Raw genomic sequence first — 20,376 nt, 5'->3', positions numbered from 1 at the left:
AAAACGACACAGGCACAGGGAGAACATGCAAACTCCAGAAAGGTGGTGACATGGTTGGGATTCAAACCAATGCCCCTAGTGCTGCTAGGCTTTAGTGCTAGTCACCAGTGTCGGGACAAGGTCATCTAGAGCCCAGGGCGAACATGCCAAACTGCATCTCCCCTTCATCCCCTAAGATGTATGAGCATTATGTATCAGCAAAAATCCTCTCCCCCCAAAATAAATCAAGCACCAATCTGCATACTTACCCCCTACGCATAAATCCCCCCTTCTTCCAGTACAAATCCACCTGCCTACTGAAATTTCCCTTTCCTAGCACAAATCTTTGCACCCCCCCAGCTCAAATATTCTCTTTCCCCATATACGTCCAGCACAAATCCTCCCACCAAAAATTTTTTACCTCCTAGCACAAATCCTCTCCCCCCACTCCAAATTCCCCCTCAGTGAAAATCCCCCTCCCCCATCACTAGCACAAACCCCCCCCCCTTCCCTAGTTTCCCTCCTAGTAAAAATCCCTTCCCCCTCTACCATATCACCTTTTCTAGCGCAAACCCCCCTAATCCCTCATCCTACCACAAATTCTCTTCCTCCTCTCCAAACACAAATCCCCCCAAATCACCACTCTTAGCACACCTCCCCAAATTTCCCCTCCTAGAATCATTCTTACCCTCTGCCACCCACAAATTTCTCCTTCCAACACAAATCCCCCTCCCCCAATTTTCTTGTTGATCCCCCACCCCACATGATGCCACAGAGCCCAGGGCAGCTGCCCCTCCTGCCCACCCTTGTTCTGGCTCTACTAACCACTAAGGCATTGTGTTACAACATCGGATCAAAATTATATTGTTATTAATATTTAGCTCTTGATTATTCTGTATAGAAATAACGTTTTTGTTTTTTTTAAAGCTAACGTTTAATCCGCTTAAAATTTGCATTCCCTGGTTCCTATTTGACCTCCAACATCGGCATGCTAGTTATATTTTTTAAATAAAACCTTTCTATTTGTATTAAATACTTTATTGTAGACCCAGCAATGGAATCATTGGGCCGCCTGGGTGCTTTATATAGCTTCCTAAAAACATCACTTCACCCTGCCTCAACACTCCTCTCAAGAGCTCTCAGCTTTGATGCAAGCAGTGGACTAGCTCCTGGGAAATGCCTTAGGCTCCATGTACACGAGCAGCTCCTAAACTCGAGTGCTGGAACTTTTGGCTTTTTTAGGAACTTAAATCCATAAAAACTTATGTGTCCATGTACACATAGGCTTTTACACTCCGGTCACATCAAGGCTGACTTAGAAATCGTGTGACTTTCAGTGAAAACGCAAGATTTCAAAGTCGGGGGACAATGCCGATTTCAGGTGCAGCTTGCAAGACATCTGACACAGATGTCTATGCCAGTCACACCAAAAGTAGTACATGCACTAATTTAAAAATTGGTGCAGCTCTGACCAAGTCAGAACCGCACCGATATGACCGCTGTAATTGTGGACAGTAGTGTGCGACTTGGCATGCAATTTTCAAGTCACATAGCATGCAAATTGCACGCAAAGTCACACCCGATGTGACCAGGGTGTTAGCAGAGTTTAGAAGCTTCCGCGTTTAGGTGAGGTTAAACCTCCCTCTCCTGAACGTGGAAGAATCGCATTCAGGTTAGAAACGTTTTGACCGCTGGCCCCGGGAAAAGCAAAATGCCGCAAAATCGCAGCACCATGGTTAGCGTGTTTTGCCGTGGTTTTGCCACGATTTGTGTTTTCCCACAGCTGTCAGTCAGAGTAGGCTTGTGTACATGGAGACTTAGGCTTCATACATGCTGGCATATTTTATAAGCTCATAAAATGGTAGAAAAAAAAGATGGATGAAAAATGCTGATAGTAGCATTTTTGTTGTAGTACCGTTTAAGAGCATTAGCGGCTCTCCTCCTATCTATCCCAACGCTCCTTCAGCATTACCTATAACGCTGCCACCTCCTCCTCTCTCCCCCTCTCTGTTGGGGTCCCCCAAGGCTCTGTCCTTGGGCCCCTTCTCTTCTTCATCTACACCTCCTCCCTTGGCCAACTGATACACTCCCACAGCTTTAACTACCCCCTCTACGCAGATGACACGCAAATCTACCTCTCTACTCCTCGCCTCACGCCTTCAGTCTCCGTCCGAATCACCTGCCTACTGAACGACATATCAGACTGGATGTCACTCCACTTCCTCAAATTAAACCTCTCCAAAACCAAGCTCCTAATTTTCCCCCCAGCCCACCCCCCCTCTCCATAACGACCAACAACGCCACCATCAGTCCCACCCTGCAAACCAAAGTCCTAGGTGTCACTTTAGACTCAAATCTGTCCTTCCAACCCCATGTCCAATCGCTGGCAAACTCATGCAGGCTCCACCTCCGCAACATCTCCAAAATACGTACGTTCCTAACCCCAGACACTACTAAACAACTCATTCACTCCGTTATTATCTCAAGACTCGACTACTGCAACTCCCTCCTCACCGGCCTACCTCATCGCAGACTATCCCCGCTTCAGTCTATCCTGAACTCAGCAGCCAGACTCATCCACCTTACCAACCGCTCCGCATCTGCCACCCCCCTCTGTCATTCCCTCTTCTGGCTTCCGATTGCCCAACGCATTAAATTCAAACTACTAACATTGACTTACAAAGCCATCCATAATGCTGCCCCAAATCACCTCACTGACCTGATACCCAAATACCACCCAACCCGTACTCTTCGCTCCTCACAACACCTCCTACTTTCTAGCTCCCTGGTCTCCTCCTCCCACGCCCAACTGCAGGACTTCTGCAGGACCTCCCCCATCCTCTGGAACTCACTACCCCAATCCATCAGACTGTCATCTACCCTCCTCACCTTTAGGCGCACCCTGAAAACCCATCTCTTCAGGTAAGCCTACCCCCCCCCTCACCTAACAGCCGATCTCCTCCACTCCTCCCACCACTCCATCCCTCACAGCCACTTCCTCCTGTACCCTATCCCCTCCCTCCTAGATTGTAAGCTTGAAAGAACAGGGCCCTCGAACCTCTCGTATATTGTATTGTTACTGTATTGTCTCATGTACTGTCCCCCAGTATATTGTACAGCGCTGAGCAAACTTTTTGGTGCTATATAAACACTGTATAATAATAATAATAATTAGCGGTTTATTAGAATTTTTACAGTACATGTAGAAACAAAAAGCTAGAAAGGAGCATTTAAGAGCTTTTAGGAGCGTTCAGCTTTTTTTTTTCTGATGGAAAAAAGCTCCCAAAAATTCTATAAAAAATATTTTTTTCTTCTCCTAGTGCTACTAGTCTAAAATCATCTGCATGGACAGATAGGATAACACTATTAGCTTCTATGAGCAGAAAAATTCTCATAATACCTTCTAGGAGCCTACAAAATGCTAGTGTGCAAGGAGCCTTAATGGACAGAAGTCAGTCTGAAGGAGTGAGTGTTTCTAGGCATGCAGACTTCCCTTGGTAACTTGTTAAATTCATGATTGAAAGAACTGAAATCCAACAGACGAAAGGGGTTGGCCAAGGACAGTCAGGCTGGGGAGGAGAGGGCTGAATAATGATGATCGTCCTTCAGCCTGGAGATGAGGCTGGCTCTCTGACTTGCTGCAGCTTCTAATGCACACTGAGAGAAGCTCACAGCGTGCAGTGAATTCAGACTAAGCATTTTCAATACAGGAGAGGAGCCTGTACAACTGTGCTAGACTGATGGTAAGGGTGGATTTCTGCTTTATTGATCACAATGTTGTTTTCTGTTCACGACCTAAATGACCAGCTATAAGTAGGTAGACTGTGCGCATAAGAGTTAAATCCCTGTGAGCTTCACTGCAAATACTTTGAAATGCTCTGTACTTTATCTTTTTTGTGTAAGCACAGAAAGGACATGCACCAGTAAACAGGGGGCTTGAGCAGAAGAGAGAGAGGGAGGCAGAGACATGATATATATGGTTTTCTGTAATGCTTTGTTCTGGAGAAAGACACGTATTTCACCTTGGCACAAATAACCAACTTCTCCTCTGCCAGAGGGCCCAGCAAAGCATTATAAAATGACTTTACCCTTTTCCTGCCATCAGAGACAGCAAGATAGTCCCTTATGGAGCTTTACATGCTGCTTATTAGTTACAGCAATGATTGGATGAAAAGTGTGTGCAGTATTTATTAACACAAGGGCCAAGAAAAAAAAGGGAGTTTCTCATACCAACCAATCAGATTTTATATGTCATTGTTCTGAGGTTTAAAAAAATACAACCATTTGCATGTTTTGTTTATGCTAATACAATCTAATTAGCAATTCATACTAATAATCCCCGGTATACTGTGGCTGTTTTTTTTTATTTATAATTGGTATGTGGTAGGTTGTATTGATCAATCTGTTCTAAACACAAAATAATCTATAATAGGTTGTCTGAGAAACAGGGGAGATAAAAGGTGCAAATATTTGAGAGATGTAGGAAGCAAGAAGATCAGAATATCCTATTGAACGTAAATAAGGAGGCACTAGATCAAAAGACAAGAGTTTGGCAGACATGCAGGCTTTTATGACATTTATGGGAAGATCTAGCAGGGTATTATTATATTTGTTTATTTATACTCAGCAAATCATAGATTGATTAATCTAATAAAAAAAGGGTAGAATGGTTTTATAGAATAGGGCAGTGAAGGTGCAATAACCTATAGCAACCAATCAGTAATCATCCTGTGAAATCCTGTCTGTTCATATTTCATCAAATTTGCAACCTTATTGTTGTAGGGATACTAAACTGTGCACATTACCACTGCTCTTTTCAAAGCCTAAGAAAAAACATTTTCTTAATTCAGAACCATTAAAACTGACCTTAGAATGAAAACATACATAGCAAAACCTAAAAGGGTAGCTCAACTTTTATAGTATAAAATATAGCAAATAAAAAATAATATAGCACATACCAGGGTTCCATATAACCCTAGGGTTCCTCCAGAGGTTGTTAGGGGTTCCTCAAGCAATGAGCAGATTCTGCCTCTCAGATAAGTTCCCACTGACACCATTGATCTTTTTTTAGCTATCTGTTAAGGGGTAATTCTTCCATATTCCCAATGATGTCATTTTCTATTTGTGTGATTGGCCCAGTGATTTTTCCAGATGTTTTCATACAAATCAAATTCTAGACACCCCCATCAGTAGGAATTTAAGTTTTCATGAGTTGCTCCCCAAGGTTTACATACTTCTAAAGTTTTTTTCATTAGAACGCTGAAAGTGCACCAAGTGATTATAATGAACCGGTTCCTCCCATTAAGAGTAAGTCTGCCCAGGACATGGTGAACAAACAGCTATTTCTTCACAGCAGAAAGTCTGCTACAAAGCTTGTTACATTCCTTGCAATGTATAATGTGCATTGATCACCCAGAAGGGATTGTGCTTTTCTCAAGAAAGGTATAGTCACTCTTTAAGTCAGACGGATTAGTAGCCATATATATACAAATGTTATTGCAGATCTTGATCATTCCTGTAAAAGTCTGGCTCTCCTTTTTTGGTCAGGGAGACCACCTATGAATTAACAGACCAATAAAGATCAGATGATGGGAAAGGATAGAGGTTGTCCAATTTTATATATATATATATCTCTACTGAACATTTTGACATGCTATTGTCAATTTTTCTATCCATATTTTTTCATCCTATGCAGATTTTTGCAAAGTTTACATAGAATGCATCCAATAAGGAGGTTTCTTTTCATTTGTATAAACAGTATGTAGGGTCTGGTCTTACCTTATCAATGTTGCCCTTGTGTAAAAATATAATTTGGTAAACATTTCATTTTTAAGGTTGGATGATCGATGCTGACAGTCGCCCCAAGTTTAAGGAACTGGCAGCTGAATTCTCCAGGATGGCGAGGGACCCCCAACGATACCTTGTAATACAGGTACATACTCCATAATACCTATGGTAACTAGATTAAAAAAAAATTACATTTGTATTGTGTGGTTCTCCTATTACAGTTTTACATGTATATGTCTCCTTTTCACAGTTTTACAGCACATATAATCTGCTAGGCCTGTAATGTCTGTGTTGCCAAAAGCAATAGATTACCTTCTACTGTTTATCCCTTTGAAACATGAAAGGGAGAAATCTAGTTGGTTTATTTGGGGAAACAAACTCCTTGTGTCATCTACTACTATAGCTAATAGATATAGATTCAGTACATGCAGTTAAAGGCTAGGTTTTGAATACATTTTACTGTGCGATCAAGGATCCCCAGTACATTAAAAAAATTAGGCTTAGTTTAAATTCCATGTCTGTAATAAATCGTATCCCCAAAGCCTTGCCAAAAAACTACTATTGGAAGGGAATAGCCTTGTACTGCCTAGAACCTAGGATGCACCATATGTTGAGTACTCGCCCTAGGAATCACAGGAATGAGCATGCATTGTTCATAACCCATGCAAGCACATAGCTCTCGCCTCCTCCTGCTTAAAGATATGACATTTAAACTAAACAATATTTTTCTATGTTTTTCTATGCTGAACTGTGTTTTCTAACCTACCGAGGCCCTTTGATTGCATAGCCAAATTATATTAAAAAGTGAACTTCGTCTTTAATTCCATATAAGTTAGTAGTGTCTAAATTCAATACACATATCTAGATGACTACTAAATGTTTCTTTTAACAATGTGCTGTATTGTAACATTTAGCTTACTTCTGGTATCCAGTTGACCATGATCTTTATAGAAAAACAATACTGTTTTTAGAAAATACTATCTTAAACGGTTTATAAGTTTGTACATTTATAGACATATTTTTAATCTGTGTACAATTTCATAAATAGAGATTTATTACAAAGTGCTTTCATGTTTTATGTGTGCGGTGCTGGATGGGTTTTCTAGGAAGAAAGCCCGCCACTTCTCTGTACTTGTTGACTACTCCTACAGACTGAAGATCTAGGTGGCTATCTTTCTATTCAACCATGTCACATGGGGAATCCTGGTACTAGAAAATGTCCCCAACTTCATGATTGCTAAAGGACTGCTTACTAGTCTCTATGAAACCTGGTCCCTTACTACCCAGGCCATCAAGTGCAAACCAGTCCAGCAAAATTACACTCCTGTGCTGACCATTTGTTATGTAGAGAGATTCGGTGGTATTCCAGGCAAGCAAGGTTTTGATTCCACAGAGGTAAGTGGAAGACTGCTTCATTTGATAGAATCTCCTGTGACATGAGTCTTATGAGAAGAAAAGGTTTGGGTGTCCCTCTTGGTAATCACTCAGCTTACTCATTTAGCTGGATGTAACCTAAGATCCAGATACTGAAATCCATATTCTAAACATAATGTTAAACCCAGCTATATAAAGTACTGAAATGCCAGATTCATACTTGTCAACATCTGGTTGAAAAAATAGACAAATATATTAGTATACAGTATTTACTTAACTAAAAAGAAATGCATTCTCTACTACTGTACTTAAATAAAAAAAAAATATATGGAATGCTATATATTTTAATTACCATGAACTGGTCTTTTTTTATCTAGACTACTAGTTATAGAAAATAACATATGCAATATAGACATAGCATTTCCAAGAATTCTTGGATTAGCACCTTATGAATGTGCATGTGTCCTCCAATGCCTACCAGCCAATTTCATTTTCTTCCTCATGTTGCTACAGTATAATCCAGATTCATTGTACCTATTCTTGCACATTTGTGTCAGCTCTCCTATTGTCGTCACCATGCTATTATCGGGTGCAAGAATGTCTCCATTGTCCTCATTGATTCTAAGTTACAGCCATTGTGCACAGTGGAAGATAATGTAAGACCATGATATCATAGAGGATTGCAATGTGACACTCTCACTATTAGGATGGAAAACTTAATTACCATAATATCACCAGAGCTACTGCAGGTGGCTGTGTGCATATGAAAGGGCACAGAGAACAAGTCCTATCAGGAGAGCTCTGCAATTTAAATGACTGATTTAAATAAATGTTATTAGAACTTTTATTTCTGTTTCTTTTAAGATTATGTTAACAATCATTCCTTAAATTTTCCATTAAAGAAAGTAGAAAACCTGAGAGCTGTACTTAAGTAAGCATCCTTGCGAAGGGCTAAGCATTTTAAATGGGCCATTAATTGTCAGTATTTAGCCAATGTATGAGAAAGTCAGTCATGCAAACATATTTTAATATGCATGTTATCAGAAATTGATGTCTAAGAAAGCTTATTTCTATAAATGAAAGCAATATGGGGAGAGGTTATTTAAATACCTGCTCGGAGCACTTGGTGGTCAAGCTTAGTTAAATATATACCAAAATCCATGCAATATTTAGTAATCTGGCAGCTACATGTTTGGGGGAATTAAGAAAGGCTGGCACACAGAGAAACTAATAAAGTACCTTTAGTATAATGTGACAAAAAAATGTTCTTTCCTGCAGTTTTTGTAATTCTCCCACTCTCCCTAGGCTGTTCATACATTATTAAGTGTAATTGTACAATCTTTTTTAGATCTACCAACTATTTGTTGCATTGGGCCTGCCTGACTGGGTTCAGTTTAAACAGATTTTCTTGGTTTGTCTCCATGTTACAGTAGTTTTGGCAAATCTGAATTTCAGATTGTACAATTCTATCTACAATCTATTGCAGAGATGTCCCTTCATTTCCTGTGTGGTCACCGTGATGTGAAGGGTGCAAAGTCTCATCAATGGGGCAAAGATAGTAATAGAAGGTGGGTAAGGGTGCAAGGTAAGGTGTTTATTGCTGTCTGTGTCCCCAGCTAGGAGATATTCTCACTTCCTCTTTGATCACCAGTAAATTAAATGGCATAAATTCACTCCTGTAAGGACACAGATGGCAAATCATTACCTATAAAGTGTCTTGGAAATTCGCTTTAACGAATTTCTCCTTACCGTGAGTACTCGCAGTTGGATGTGCAGAAATCCCCCATAAAGCTGTGCGAATCTCGCTTACCACGACTGCAGCTAAACTACACGATTCCTGACCATCCAAATTGGTTAGCTTCTGTTGAAATGTGGGGGATGGAGCTCCGTTACCCTAGAATCATCACACGACACTCTAAGGCTAGTGTTGCAATTCACATAAGGAAAGTTTTCATTCTCCCCTTTGGTATTATTACCAATACACACACGCCCCCCCACATGAATAAGGTCAAATCCCTCCCACAGAACAATGCAATGGGGAGTGCCTGTACACAGGATGTACATTCCGATTGGAACATAGCCTTTCCTATTATCTGTCACTGGTCCTCCCCCATGAGCCTTCTGAGGTCAGCAGACTTCCTCCCCTTCCCCCCATGAGCCCTCTGTGGAGAGCATATCTCCTCCCCTTCCTCCCATGAGCCCTCTATGGAGAGCATATCTCTTGTTCCAGCTCCTAGCAGTATGTTCATTCTCTGTACAAGCATTCCCTAGAAATATCAGTCTGTACCTGGATGGGCCCGATACGATCTTTATTAAAACACATCCATCCAAGATACAGTTCAGATTGGTAATGGGTTGTAAGATATGCATAAGCCTACACGCGGAGTTCGTACCGCTTGGCGCCTTGCGGCACGGAGTCCATGTGGTACTTATCTGCTGATATGTGGATACAGGCCCGCGGTCTACTGCCAGCGGCATTCGCATCGAATGCCGTGGTGGTATACACGCCGGTCTATAAGCGCAGATCCGCCATCTCATCCATTACCGAGCTGAGTACTGTAATACATACATTGTACATGCGCATGGCCCAATTGCAGCCTTCAGAGCTTTAATTAAGTCACACGAGAGACATATGAATAACACTCATATATGACACATTTAAAGTTCGACCAACAATACAAAATTTCCATGACATTCCCTCCTGTTTTATCATATTCTCCTCGTGTCCCTTCTTGATCTTCTTCAGCTTGATGGGTGTAGTCTCAAAACCTCAAAGAGTTCCTGTAGTTGTCCCTGAGAATAAAGCTCCACGGGGTACCTGAAACAACAAGACCCGACGCAGACTCGACGCAAACAGGCTTGATTGAAGCAATGATCCTCAAGAGCGTTGGAACCTTCACTACAGGAAGGCTCTTGCAAAAACCACAAACAGACTTGTGGTATGAATAAGGCTTGTGATCCCACGGTGGTCTGGGGAGATCCAGCAGCAGATTCTCAAATTGCCCCTGCAGACGGGGCCACACAAGGCTGGTCTCGACCCAGTTTTCCAAATCGCAGACACAAACCATGATGAGGCTTGAAGCTTGCTTCGAGGTCTTGGAGAATGTGGTCTTTAGGGAGATAAATTAGAGGGAAGCCAGGAGGTAATCTGTAGAGAAGGTGGTTGGTTGGTGAGGTCTTCCTCCGATCAGTGGTTGGAGTGGAATCCCAGGAGCGGGCATGGAGATGTGGTCGTCTGCCCGAGCTTGGTTTACACGGTCGATGAGGCAACAGGAACATCTCACCGCGGCATATAAAAGGCAGATGAAAAAGAGAAGCATCAGGACATACACTCCCACTTCCTTCAACCAAGATCCGATGGAGAACAGGAAATCTCCCAATCCTCCCAAACCCTTGAACGGATTCCAACCCTCACTAGCTATAGCTCTAGCTTTTCCCTGTAGTTCACTAACTTTGTCCATATGGGCCTGGACCTTGTCATCGGTGTCTTCTATCCAAGTACAACAATCCTCTCCGATGAACTCACAGAACCCCCCTTTGGCGGCTAAAAGATAATCAAGGGCCATCTTCTCCTGAAGCACTAAAATTCCCATCTGCCGTTGTACTTGGGCAATTTCTCTGACAGCCTCTACGGTCTCGTTAAACATACTATCCACGATGACAGAAAAATTGTTCAGGCGCTTCATAAGTTCTATTCCCCAACCTGTCCATGAGGGGAACCAAGCCCATGCTTGGTCGCCCTCAGAGAACAGCTCCCTGCGAACTCTCCCTGCCATCCTTACCTTCTTGTGGACCATCAACTCTTCATGATCCATCACTACATAGGATGCTGGGACTAGCTTTATGAGGGCACACGAACCTTTCGCGTTCTGGGGAAATGTTCTATAGGCTGCCGAACCACACAGAAAATAGTATGGACCTGTCAGAGCAGAGCAGGAGGAGTTCCTCGTTCGGCCTCTGGCACTGAGCAACAGTTGCACAGACTGGGGGATTGCTCCCTCAGTCTGCACATCACATCCGTCCTTCCAACACACGTGGTCTGGTCGGTCAGTGTGGTTACTCAGAAGGGAAGTCTGGTTAGTCAGATTGACAGTTATACCTCCCTCACAGGTGGTAGTCCCAACAAACTTGTTACCTGTGCCAAAGCTGATGTTAAAGCACACCTGAGGGCTGCCTAGCTGTCCAGTTACCCATAATGGACTGACGAGGGTCCTACAGGAGCTAGAGCTAATATTGGTGCTAAAACTGATGTTACCTGCTAAAAATGTGTCATTAAGTTCTACCGACAAATGTCTACGTGGGGGCTGACCAGGGGTCTCTTGCTTTTTCATGCCGACGCGGATGTCATATAGGGCATGAACAGCGGCCATTGCGGACATGTGATGACTGGGTGGGGGCTTAGAGCATACCCAACAGTTGGTTTTGTTGGCGGTTCTGGCTAAACGCAGATGCATTTTAAATAAAAGGTTGGGGTATCTGCCGTCTTTTCCTCCGTTCACACACATGTAAGACATACAAACAAAAAGAAAAAGGAAAATGACACCCCTCATTCTCTGGTGTAGCTGAAAAGCTTCTTGCAGTGGCTTGCGTGCACCCAGTTGTCTCGTCCCTCGAGCTTGAGTGAGGTAGGTGTCGTCAGCTGGACTTGGTATGGTCCGGTGAACCGTGGCTCGAGTCCGGTTCTTTGATGTTTCTTTAGGACGACCCAATCACCTGGCTCAATAGAAAGAACACCTGTTATTGCATTTGGATCGGGGAGCGATTCGCAAACCCGATGGTGTATCTTCTGCAGCTCCCGTTGCAGAGATTGCACATAACCTGTAAGCTGTGAATGCAAAGACGACAACTGTTGAGGAAAGTACAACCCTGTTTTGGGAGGTCCCCCAAACAACACCTCGTAGGGTGACAGCCCATGTGGTTGCCGAGGGGCATTCCGGATGGAATAGAGGGCAATGGGGAGACACTCAGGCCAAGGTTTTTTGGTATCGGCCATGATTTTGGAGATCCTGTTTTTAAGGATTCCGTTGAGACGTTGTGTAGCCCTTGGTTGATGTGAAGGGCTTTACATACCTCTGCAAAGATCTGTCCAGTGAAGTGTGACCCCCTATCGGACTCGATGGTTTCAGGTAGACCCCAGCGGCACACAACCTCAGACAGGATTTTCTTCGCCGTGGTACTAGCGTTGGCACATGTGACGGGCCACGCTTCAGGCCAGCCTGAAAACATATCTACACAGACCAAGGCGTATTCGTACGGCCCACTCTTTGGTAATGAGATGTAATCGATCTGGATGCGTTGGAAGGGGCGTTCAGGTTTTGGTGAGTGCCTTTGGGGTATTACTACCATTCTGCCAGGGTTGTGTAGGGCACAAACTAGGCAAGAAGCTGCACAGGTAGCTGCAGCAGTACTGAACCCAGGTGCAATCCAATGCTCGTATACCAACGCACACATAGCCGTCTTAGATTGGTGCCCAGGGTAGTGAGCCAAGTGGGCCATCATGGGGAAAAGGGACTTTGGCAAACACCATCTTTTGTTCAGGCACCAAATGTCATTCGACCCTTGGGAGGCTCCTGCTGCTGTCCATCTAGCCTTCTCCTGCAAACCCGCCTGCGATTGCAGTTTTTTAAACTCGTCTAACGAAACCTCTGAAGGGATGGCCAGCATCAGAACCCCCCTTTCCTGAACCAGTGCACTGGCCTTTGCGGACCGATCTGCCAAAGCATTTCCACATGCCTCCACACTAGTCTCAGTGGTATGAGCCTTCACCTTAAGAACAGCAATCTCCCGTGGCAGGCCGAAAGCAATGAACAACCTGTCAATCAGTTCTGCATGCTTCACCGGTTTACCTGAACTTGTGAGGAATCCCCTCGCTTTCCAGATGGGACCAAAGTCATGTGCAATACCAAACGCGTACCTCGAATCCGTATAAACATTAATCCTCTGACCTTCATGCAACTCACATGCCCTGGCCAGTGCCCACAGCTCAGCTTCCTGAGCTTATATATGTGCGTTCAGAGAGCCCTTTTCTCAACATCACTTTCAGTCGTGACCGCGTAACCAGTGTGTGGCTTACCGTCTTGGGTGTAGTACCTGGACCCATCGACAAAAAGATTTTTCGCTTCCGGTATTGGCGTTTCCTTCACTGGGCTGATCGCCGCTGACTCCAGTTCCATCAAAGAAATGCAGTTGTGTCCTTTGGAAGAGAGGTTAGTAGTGGACAAAGAAGACATGTTAGTAGAAGAGGTGTTGGTATTGTTAGTCAAGTTGCAAGATTTAGCACTGTCGTTGTTGTCCTCCCCCCCCCTTCTCGTCTTCCAACACAGGAAGAAGAGAAGCTGGGTTAAGAATAGTGCATCGTTTGATAGATAGGTTAGTAGGAGTTAGGAGGGCTACCTCGTATTTGGTAAATCTTGCTGCAGAGAGATGTTTAGTTTGGACCTGGTTTAGGATCTCTTGCACCGAGTGCGGAGTGTAGAGTGTGAGGGGTGAATCCAAAACGATTTCACCCACTTTTTGGATAAGGACAGCACAAGCAGCCACTGCCCTCACACAACCCGGGGACCCTTTGATGACTGGGTCCAGAGCGGTCGATAGGTACATGATGGGGCGGTACTTGGTTCCGTGAAGTTGGGTTAGTACTCCGGTTGCATGGCCCTGACTTTCGTGACAGAAAAGATAGAAAGGTAGGTCATAGTTGGGTAGACCTAGGGCTGGTGCTATTGAGAGTTCCTGAGTCAAATCTTGAAGAGTTGACCAGTCGTCGTCTGACATTTGAAATGGTGTTTTGGATGTCAGCTCATACAGGGGACCAAGTTTGCCCGAGATATTGGGGACCCAATCTCTGCAGTAGTTGATAAGGCCGAGGACGGCTCTCAGCTGACGGTGGTTTTTGGGTCTCTTTAGGTCTTGCAATGTCTGCACTCTTTGGGTTGTTAGGTGCCTGGTGCCCTGAGAAATACAATGCCCCAAGAAGATGACTTTCTCCTGGCAGAGTTGTAATTTCTCCTTGCTGGCCTTGTTGCCCGTTGATGCCAGATGGTTGAGTAATGAAACAGTATGTTGATAACAATCCTTTTTAGTGGGACAGCAGAGGAGTAAGTCATCAACATACTGTAACAACACCACCTCTGGATTCATTGGGGTCCACTGATCTAACACGATTTTCAGCTTGCAGCTGTATTCCGAGGGACTGGTTACCGCCCCCTGGGGAAGACGGGTCCAGGTAAGTTGTCGGCCCTGGAAGGAGAAGGCAAAAAGGTACTGACACTGGGGATCCAGGGGTACCGAGAAAAACGCGTTTGACAAATCAATGACGGTAAAAAATTTTGCATTGGGTGGTACGGTTGCCAGCAGGGTGTGTGGATTGGGCACCAAAGGGGCATCACTGATGATGATTTTGTTTACCGCTCTCAGGTCATGTACCAGCCGATAGGTGGTCGGTTGACCCGGTGCTGTCTTTTTGGCTACTGGGAATAATGGTGTGTTACACGGCGACTAGGTTGGGGTGAGGACCTTTATCTGTAGATAATGGTCGATCTGGGTTTTTAGGCTGTCCATTTGAGCTACACTTAAAGGATATTGTGGTAGTTGTGGTAATACGCTTCCTGGTCTGATGTTGACTGTAGTTGGAGGTACCGGCAAGAGACCCACATCATATTTATCTGCCGCCCAAACTTTGGGGTCAACTTCAGCCAATACGTCCAACTCCAGACAATATGTAGCCTCGGTGAGATAAGGTAGGGCCAACAATGTGCACAGTCTTTCTTCCGACAGGGCACTACTCACCACAACACCCGATGGGGTGAACTCAATGACAGCTTGAATGTCTGACAAGATGTCCGCTCCCAAAAGATTGATGGGGACGTCATCTGAGACCAGCACTGACCTGACAGCCTCAGTGTGCAGACCTAACCTGCAATGGAGTGGTTTGGTGGACTGTAGAGACACCGTTTGACCTGTGAGACCTACCGTCGGTGTGCTTTCCCCTGAGAGGGGTACCTTGCCTTGGATGTCCTGTTTTCGCAAGACTGTTCTGGCTGCACCGGTGTCGATGAGGCAAGGGAGGGGATATTTTAATTCCTCGAGAAAAAGATGGACCTGGGCCGACACCAATTTGCCAACTTCCTATGAGGATTCATAGGAGTTACTTACCATGGTGGTCACAGAGGCGGAGGACTCATCAGGAATGAACTGCCACCGACCTTTAGGTAATTGGGGACAGCTCCTCCTCATGTGCCCCGTTTGGTGGCACTGGAAGCACCTGGGAGGGGGCCTATCCTTCCTGTGACCCAGATCCCTTGGTTTTTTGTGTGGGGTCTGGGACATAAGAACTTTGGCCTTGTCCTGTTTTCTTCTATCCATTTCCCTCTCTATTGCCGCAAGAGTGGAAAGGATAGCAGGGATAGACATCTCATTATATTCGGGTCAGGCCAGAACCAGCCTTTCCCGAATTTTAATATTGATGCCTTCCAAAAATTTGGCCCGCAACAGAATGTGCGTTGCGGTCACCTTTACCCCTTCAGTTGGAGCATCAGGTCCAACTTCCAGATCCGCATCCAGTGCCGTCTGCTTGAGATGGTGCCAGAAGCAGGCGCTTTCCTCATTAGGACCCTGGGTGAGCTTCATCATGTCCGTAGTAGAGGTAGCACCATACATTTCTGGAAGCTTTGCCTTTAGCTGTGTACAGAACTCTTTGCCCCCTGAAGTCATCTCCTCATGAGTGGTTATAGAGCACCCTGCAATCACTGTACTGGCCACTTCCATGCCCACCTTTGCCCGCAGGATCTGCGCACAATCTGACCCGCTCATACCATAGCTGAACTGGTTTTGTCCAAACATTCGAGCAAATCCTCTCGGATTGACTCGATAGTCCGGGAGCTCAGCCAGAATAGTGCGGATCTCTGCCGGGGTGAAGGGGACATGCCAAACTACCCGTTCCCCTAAAGTCCGTTCCCCCTGTGCATTGGGAGGACCTTCAAATTGCTGCACCCTGACTGGATAGGCCTCGGTCCGGGAAGAGTGCAAGGGCTGGCCCAGCTTCATCGGTGGGCTTAGATTAACCACCTCGCTTACTGCACCTTCAGGTTTGAGGTCCCTCAGATCAGGGTATAGCTGGGGGGCAGGGGTCTGATCAGTGGTTCGTAGCACTCTGATGCAATCCGCCCTGTTTCTTAACCGGGTGTCTATTCCCCTTGATTCACAGATAGTCTGCAAATCGGTTGTTGAGAAGGCTTCATAGTTGGAAACAGAAGGAGCTGGGGTGAAGCAGGGAGAAGGGAGAGGTAGAGGCTGAGGCATAGAGACAGAAGACACGGAAGGTACGTCAAGAGTGACGTCACTAACAGAAGAGACAGGTGTAGTTATACTTATCTCTCCCACTGTTGGTTGTTCGGGGGCCCCAGCAGACCCTGATCCTGCCTGCCTTAGTAGAGTCAGCCCTGAAAGAGCTTCCTCCACCTCTGACACTGGATCCTCCTGTTTTATTCCCTCTGGAGGCCAGGTATACATCACCTGGTTCTTCCGGACAGACACCAGTTTATGTATGCCCTGCTTCCCTAATCGGTTTGACCTGTGAAGCCATAGCTGTGCGATCTCTAGTTCTGACGCCTGCATCCGTGGTCCAAATTCAGAGATGAATTTTTCCCACCTCCATGTGTCAAATGTACCTTCCCGGGGAATTTCCCATCTGGTACCCTTCGACCATTTATTCCACCTTTTGAGGGGTTCTGTAGACTTCCCCCCCAAACTCACCTTCATCAGTTGTGCAGCTGTCCTTACCCTGAAGAGGGCTGGTTCCCCCTCTCTCTTCATGGACTGACTACTGCCCATCGTGACTAGTCACTGGTATATATCCCGCGTTCGGGTACCTGTTTACCCCCTGGAGCACTCGGTGGGATCCTACCGAGAGGCCTGATTCCACCACTTTCCCAGCACAGCGTAATTTATGTGATTCTTATCGATCACCCGAAGCGCATCAAGTGGCGGTCAGACTGAGAGTACCCCTCCCACTCCCACAGCGCAATTTATGTGATCCTGACCACCCGAAGTGTTTGTGGTAACCAGGCTAAGCATTACACTTCCCTGGACCGCCCACTCGCACAGCGCAATTTATGTGGTTCTCATCACCCACTGTGTTTGGCAGGCCACACCGCACAATGATGAAAGTGGCTTTTCTCTCCCTGCACACAGTAGCTAACACAAGTCAAAACAAAAAGAGGGGTTCTTGGATGTTACTTAGGGGTCACTGGTTGGCCGGAAAGCTGCTAACTGACCTTTAGGAAATTTGTGTAAAGAAAAAAAACTTTCCTAATACACACAGAAAAACCCCTTTTCAACCTGAAAAACCGTTAAAAAGGACAAAGTGGATCCTTATGAAAAACACGGGACATTTTGCAGTAAAACAATTACACAGAGGTAAACCGAAAAAATGCGCCAAAAGTAACCTTGTTGCTGACGCAAAAATCACTCATACCAGCACCGCTAAACGATCTGCGCTACACACGCAATCTTCGCTGCAACCACCTAAACTGTTTACACAAAAAGTCTGCTGGACGCGAAACACGTAATGCAGCAGCTTAAAACAAACCCGCTTTACAATAAAGAACTACTTTTAACAAGAAAAACACAAGAAAAACATAATCACTATACAAGAAATCTATGTGCAAAAACCCAGACTTCACCGCGCTCACTAAATGTGGAACACGCGAGGGAAAAACTCGCTTAACACACTTTAAATTGGCCGGCAATACGCAAATTTAAAGCTAAAATCAAACAACTTAAACTGTAAAAATTTGGATTAAAAAACACAAAATGGGTCAAATGCATATAGGAAACTTCATGCACATTGCATAGAGATTACTGCACATGTGGTAGTCAACAAAATGGCCACCAACAGGGAACACATGGCAGTCAACAAAATGGCCACTAATCAGGGAAAGCACATGTGGTTAGTCAAGAAAATGACCCCCCCACAGAGGAGCACATGGTAGACACTAGAATGGCCCCCCACAGAGGAGCACATGGGAAAACTAGCCTCATAAATTGCCTCTAACCTCTTACATAAAACAGACTTTTGGACAGAACATACACTGGACAATTACACAACAATATGCAGCACACATACAACACAATTATGTATAATCACAGAACAGACATAAAACACCAACATATCACACTAACATGCACATGTAACAGAAAGGACCCCCTGCTGCATGCTTGCTGGGAGCAGTAGTACCGACAAAACACTGCACAGACTACATACACACAAAGATCTTACAACAGTTAACAATTAACCTAAACCTTTCAGCACTGTAATAATTACCTCACGTGGAGGGGGGTAAAGCAATTACCACAGTACCTACAACCCGCAAATACTTACCTAAACATGCAACAACTTTTACCCACTAAAACATATACCCGTTTAATTTTTGGTTGGAAGATTTTTAAACTTGACCAAATCCAGCCAACCAAACCCACCCCTCTGCTGCTCTCAGCAGAGACAAACCCTCGTCTTTCACCCACAGATCAAGATTTTAGGACAAAGGTCCTTGCTAAGCGGTAATTCTTGTTAGCTAACAGAGAGCGAAATCAGCCACACGAACGCGCAAAAAGCGATCCTCTTAATGGCAGAGAGACCTGAAATGTGCCGGCATACTTTTTGCTAGTTCATGATGGCTCATTCCCCCCTCGTGCTCGGTTAGCTATCCCAGAATACGCGTTAGTATCCACCAGGCTCGCCAAACTGTCTTGGAAATTCGCTTTAACGAATTTCTCCTTACCGTGAGTACTCGCAGTTGGATGCGCAGAAATCCCCCATAAAGCTGTGCGAATCTCGCTTACCACGACTGCAGCTAAACTACACGATTCCTGCCCATCCAAATGGGTTAGCTTCTGTTGAAATGTGGGGGATGGAGCTCCGTTACCCTAGAATCATCATACGACACTCTAAGGCTAGTGTTGCAATTCACATAAGGAAAGTTTTCATTCTCCCCTTTGGTTTTATTACCAATACACACACGCCCCCCCCCCACATGAATAAGGTCAAATCCCTCCCACAGAACAATGCAATGAGGAGTGCCTGTACACAGGATGTACATTCCAATTGGAGCATAGCCTTTCCTATTATCTGTCACTGGTCCTCCCCCATGAGCCTTCTGAGGTCAGCAGACTTCCTCCCCTTCCCCCCATGAGCCCTCTGTGGAGAGCATATCTCCTCCCCTTCCTCCCATGAGCCCTCTATGGAGAGCATATCTCTTGTTCCAGCTCCTAGCAGTATGTTCATTCTCTGTACAAGCATTCCCTAGAAATATCAGTCTGTACCTGGATGGGCCCGATACGATCTTTATTAAAACACATCCATCCAAGATACAGTTCAGATTGGTAATGGGTTGTAAGATATGCATAAGCCTACACGCGGAGTTCGTACCGCTTGGCGCCTTACGGCACGGAGTCCATGTGGTACTATGCTGCTGATATGTGGATACAGGCCCGCGGTCTACTGCCAGCGGCATTCGCATCGAATGCCGTGGTGGTATACACGCTGGTCTATAAGCGCAGATCCGCCATCTCATCCATTACCGGCTGAGTACTGTAATACATACATTGTACATGCGCATGGCCCAATTGCAGCCTTCAGAGCTTTAATTAAGCCACACGAGAGACATATGAATAACACTCATATATGACACATTTAAAGTTCGACCAACAATACAAAATTTCCATGACAAAAGCTAATAGAATTGAAGTAGTTAAATCATCTAGACTACAGGTATTACATCCCGCACTATTAATTTGTTTAACCAAATTCCTAATGAAAAAACTAGAAGGACTTTATAGGTACCAATTTTTTTTTGTATGTAAAATACAAAATCTTTTATTGTAACAGCTTAAAATTACATATTAAAATTATCCATCACACATGTCATTGAAATAACAATGCACATTCTCCATACATATACAGTACATCACCCAATTATTAATTGTAGTGAAAAAGTGAGGGTTAACGTGTTTCACAGGAAGAACGAGAATTTGTTATCCTTTCTCTGTGACACCTTTTCACTATAATTAATAATAGGGTGATAAATATGTATGGAGAAATAAAAAATTTTGTATTTTACATGTAAGTCTAAAACATTTTGGTACCTATAAAGTCCTTATAATTTTTATTTTAGGGAATTTGTTTACACAGGTGGCAAACTCAACAAAGGTTATAATGCTAACGCACGCTAATTAAAGACT

The 20,376-nt window shown here is 44.6% G+C and overlaps 1 protein-coding gene across 2 annotated transcripts in view; it reads left to right on the top strand.

Moving 5' to 3' along the window:
• Positions 1-20,376, top strand: part of ERBB4 (erb-b2 receptor tyrosine kinase 4) — a 1,213,483-nt gene that overhangs the window by 1,135,743 nt on the left and 57,364 nt on the right. For both annotated transcript variants that reach the window (XM_089672264.1, XM_089672254.1), the window contains exon 24: positions 5,814-5,911. In XM_089672264.1, the coding sequence (XP_089528390.1) occupies positions 5,814-5,911 (98 nt within the window). The remainder of the gene's footprint in view (positions 1-5,813; positions 5,912-20,376) is intronic.

This window comes from Staurois parvus, unplaced genomic scaffold, assembly GCF_062004578.1.
Source record: "Staurois parvus isolate SC_StPar_1 unplaced genomic scaffold, SC_StPar_1.0 ptg000011l, whole genome shotgun sequence".
In the NCBI taxonomy this organism is placed as follows: domain Eukaryota; kingdom Metazoa; phylum Chordata; class Amphibia; order Anura; family Ranidae; genus Staurois; species Staurois parvus.
This window is presented reverse-complemented; position numbering and strand designations above follow the sequence as displayed.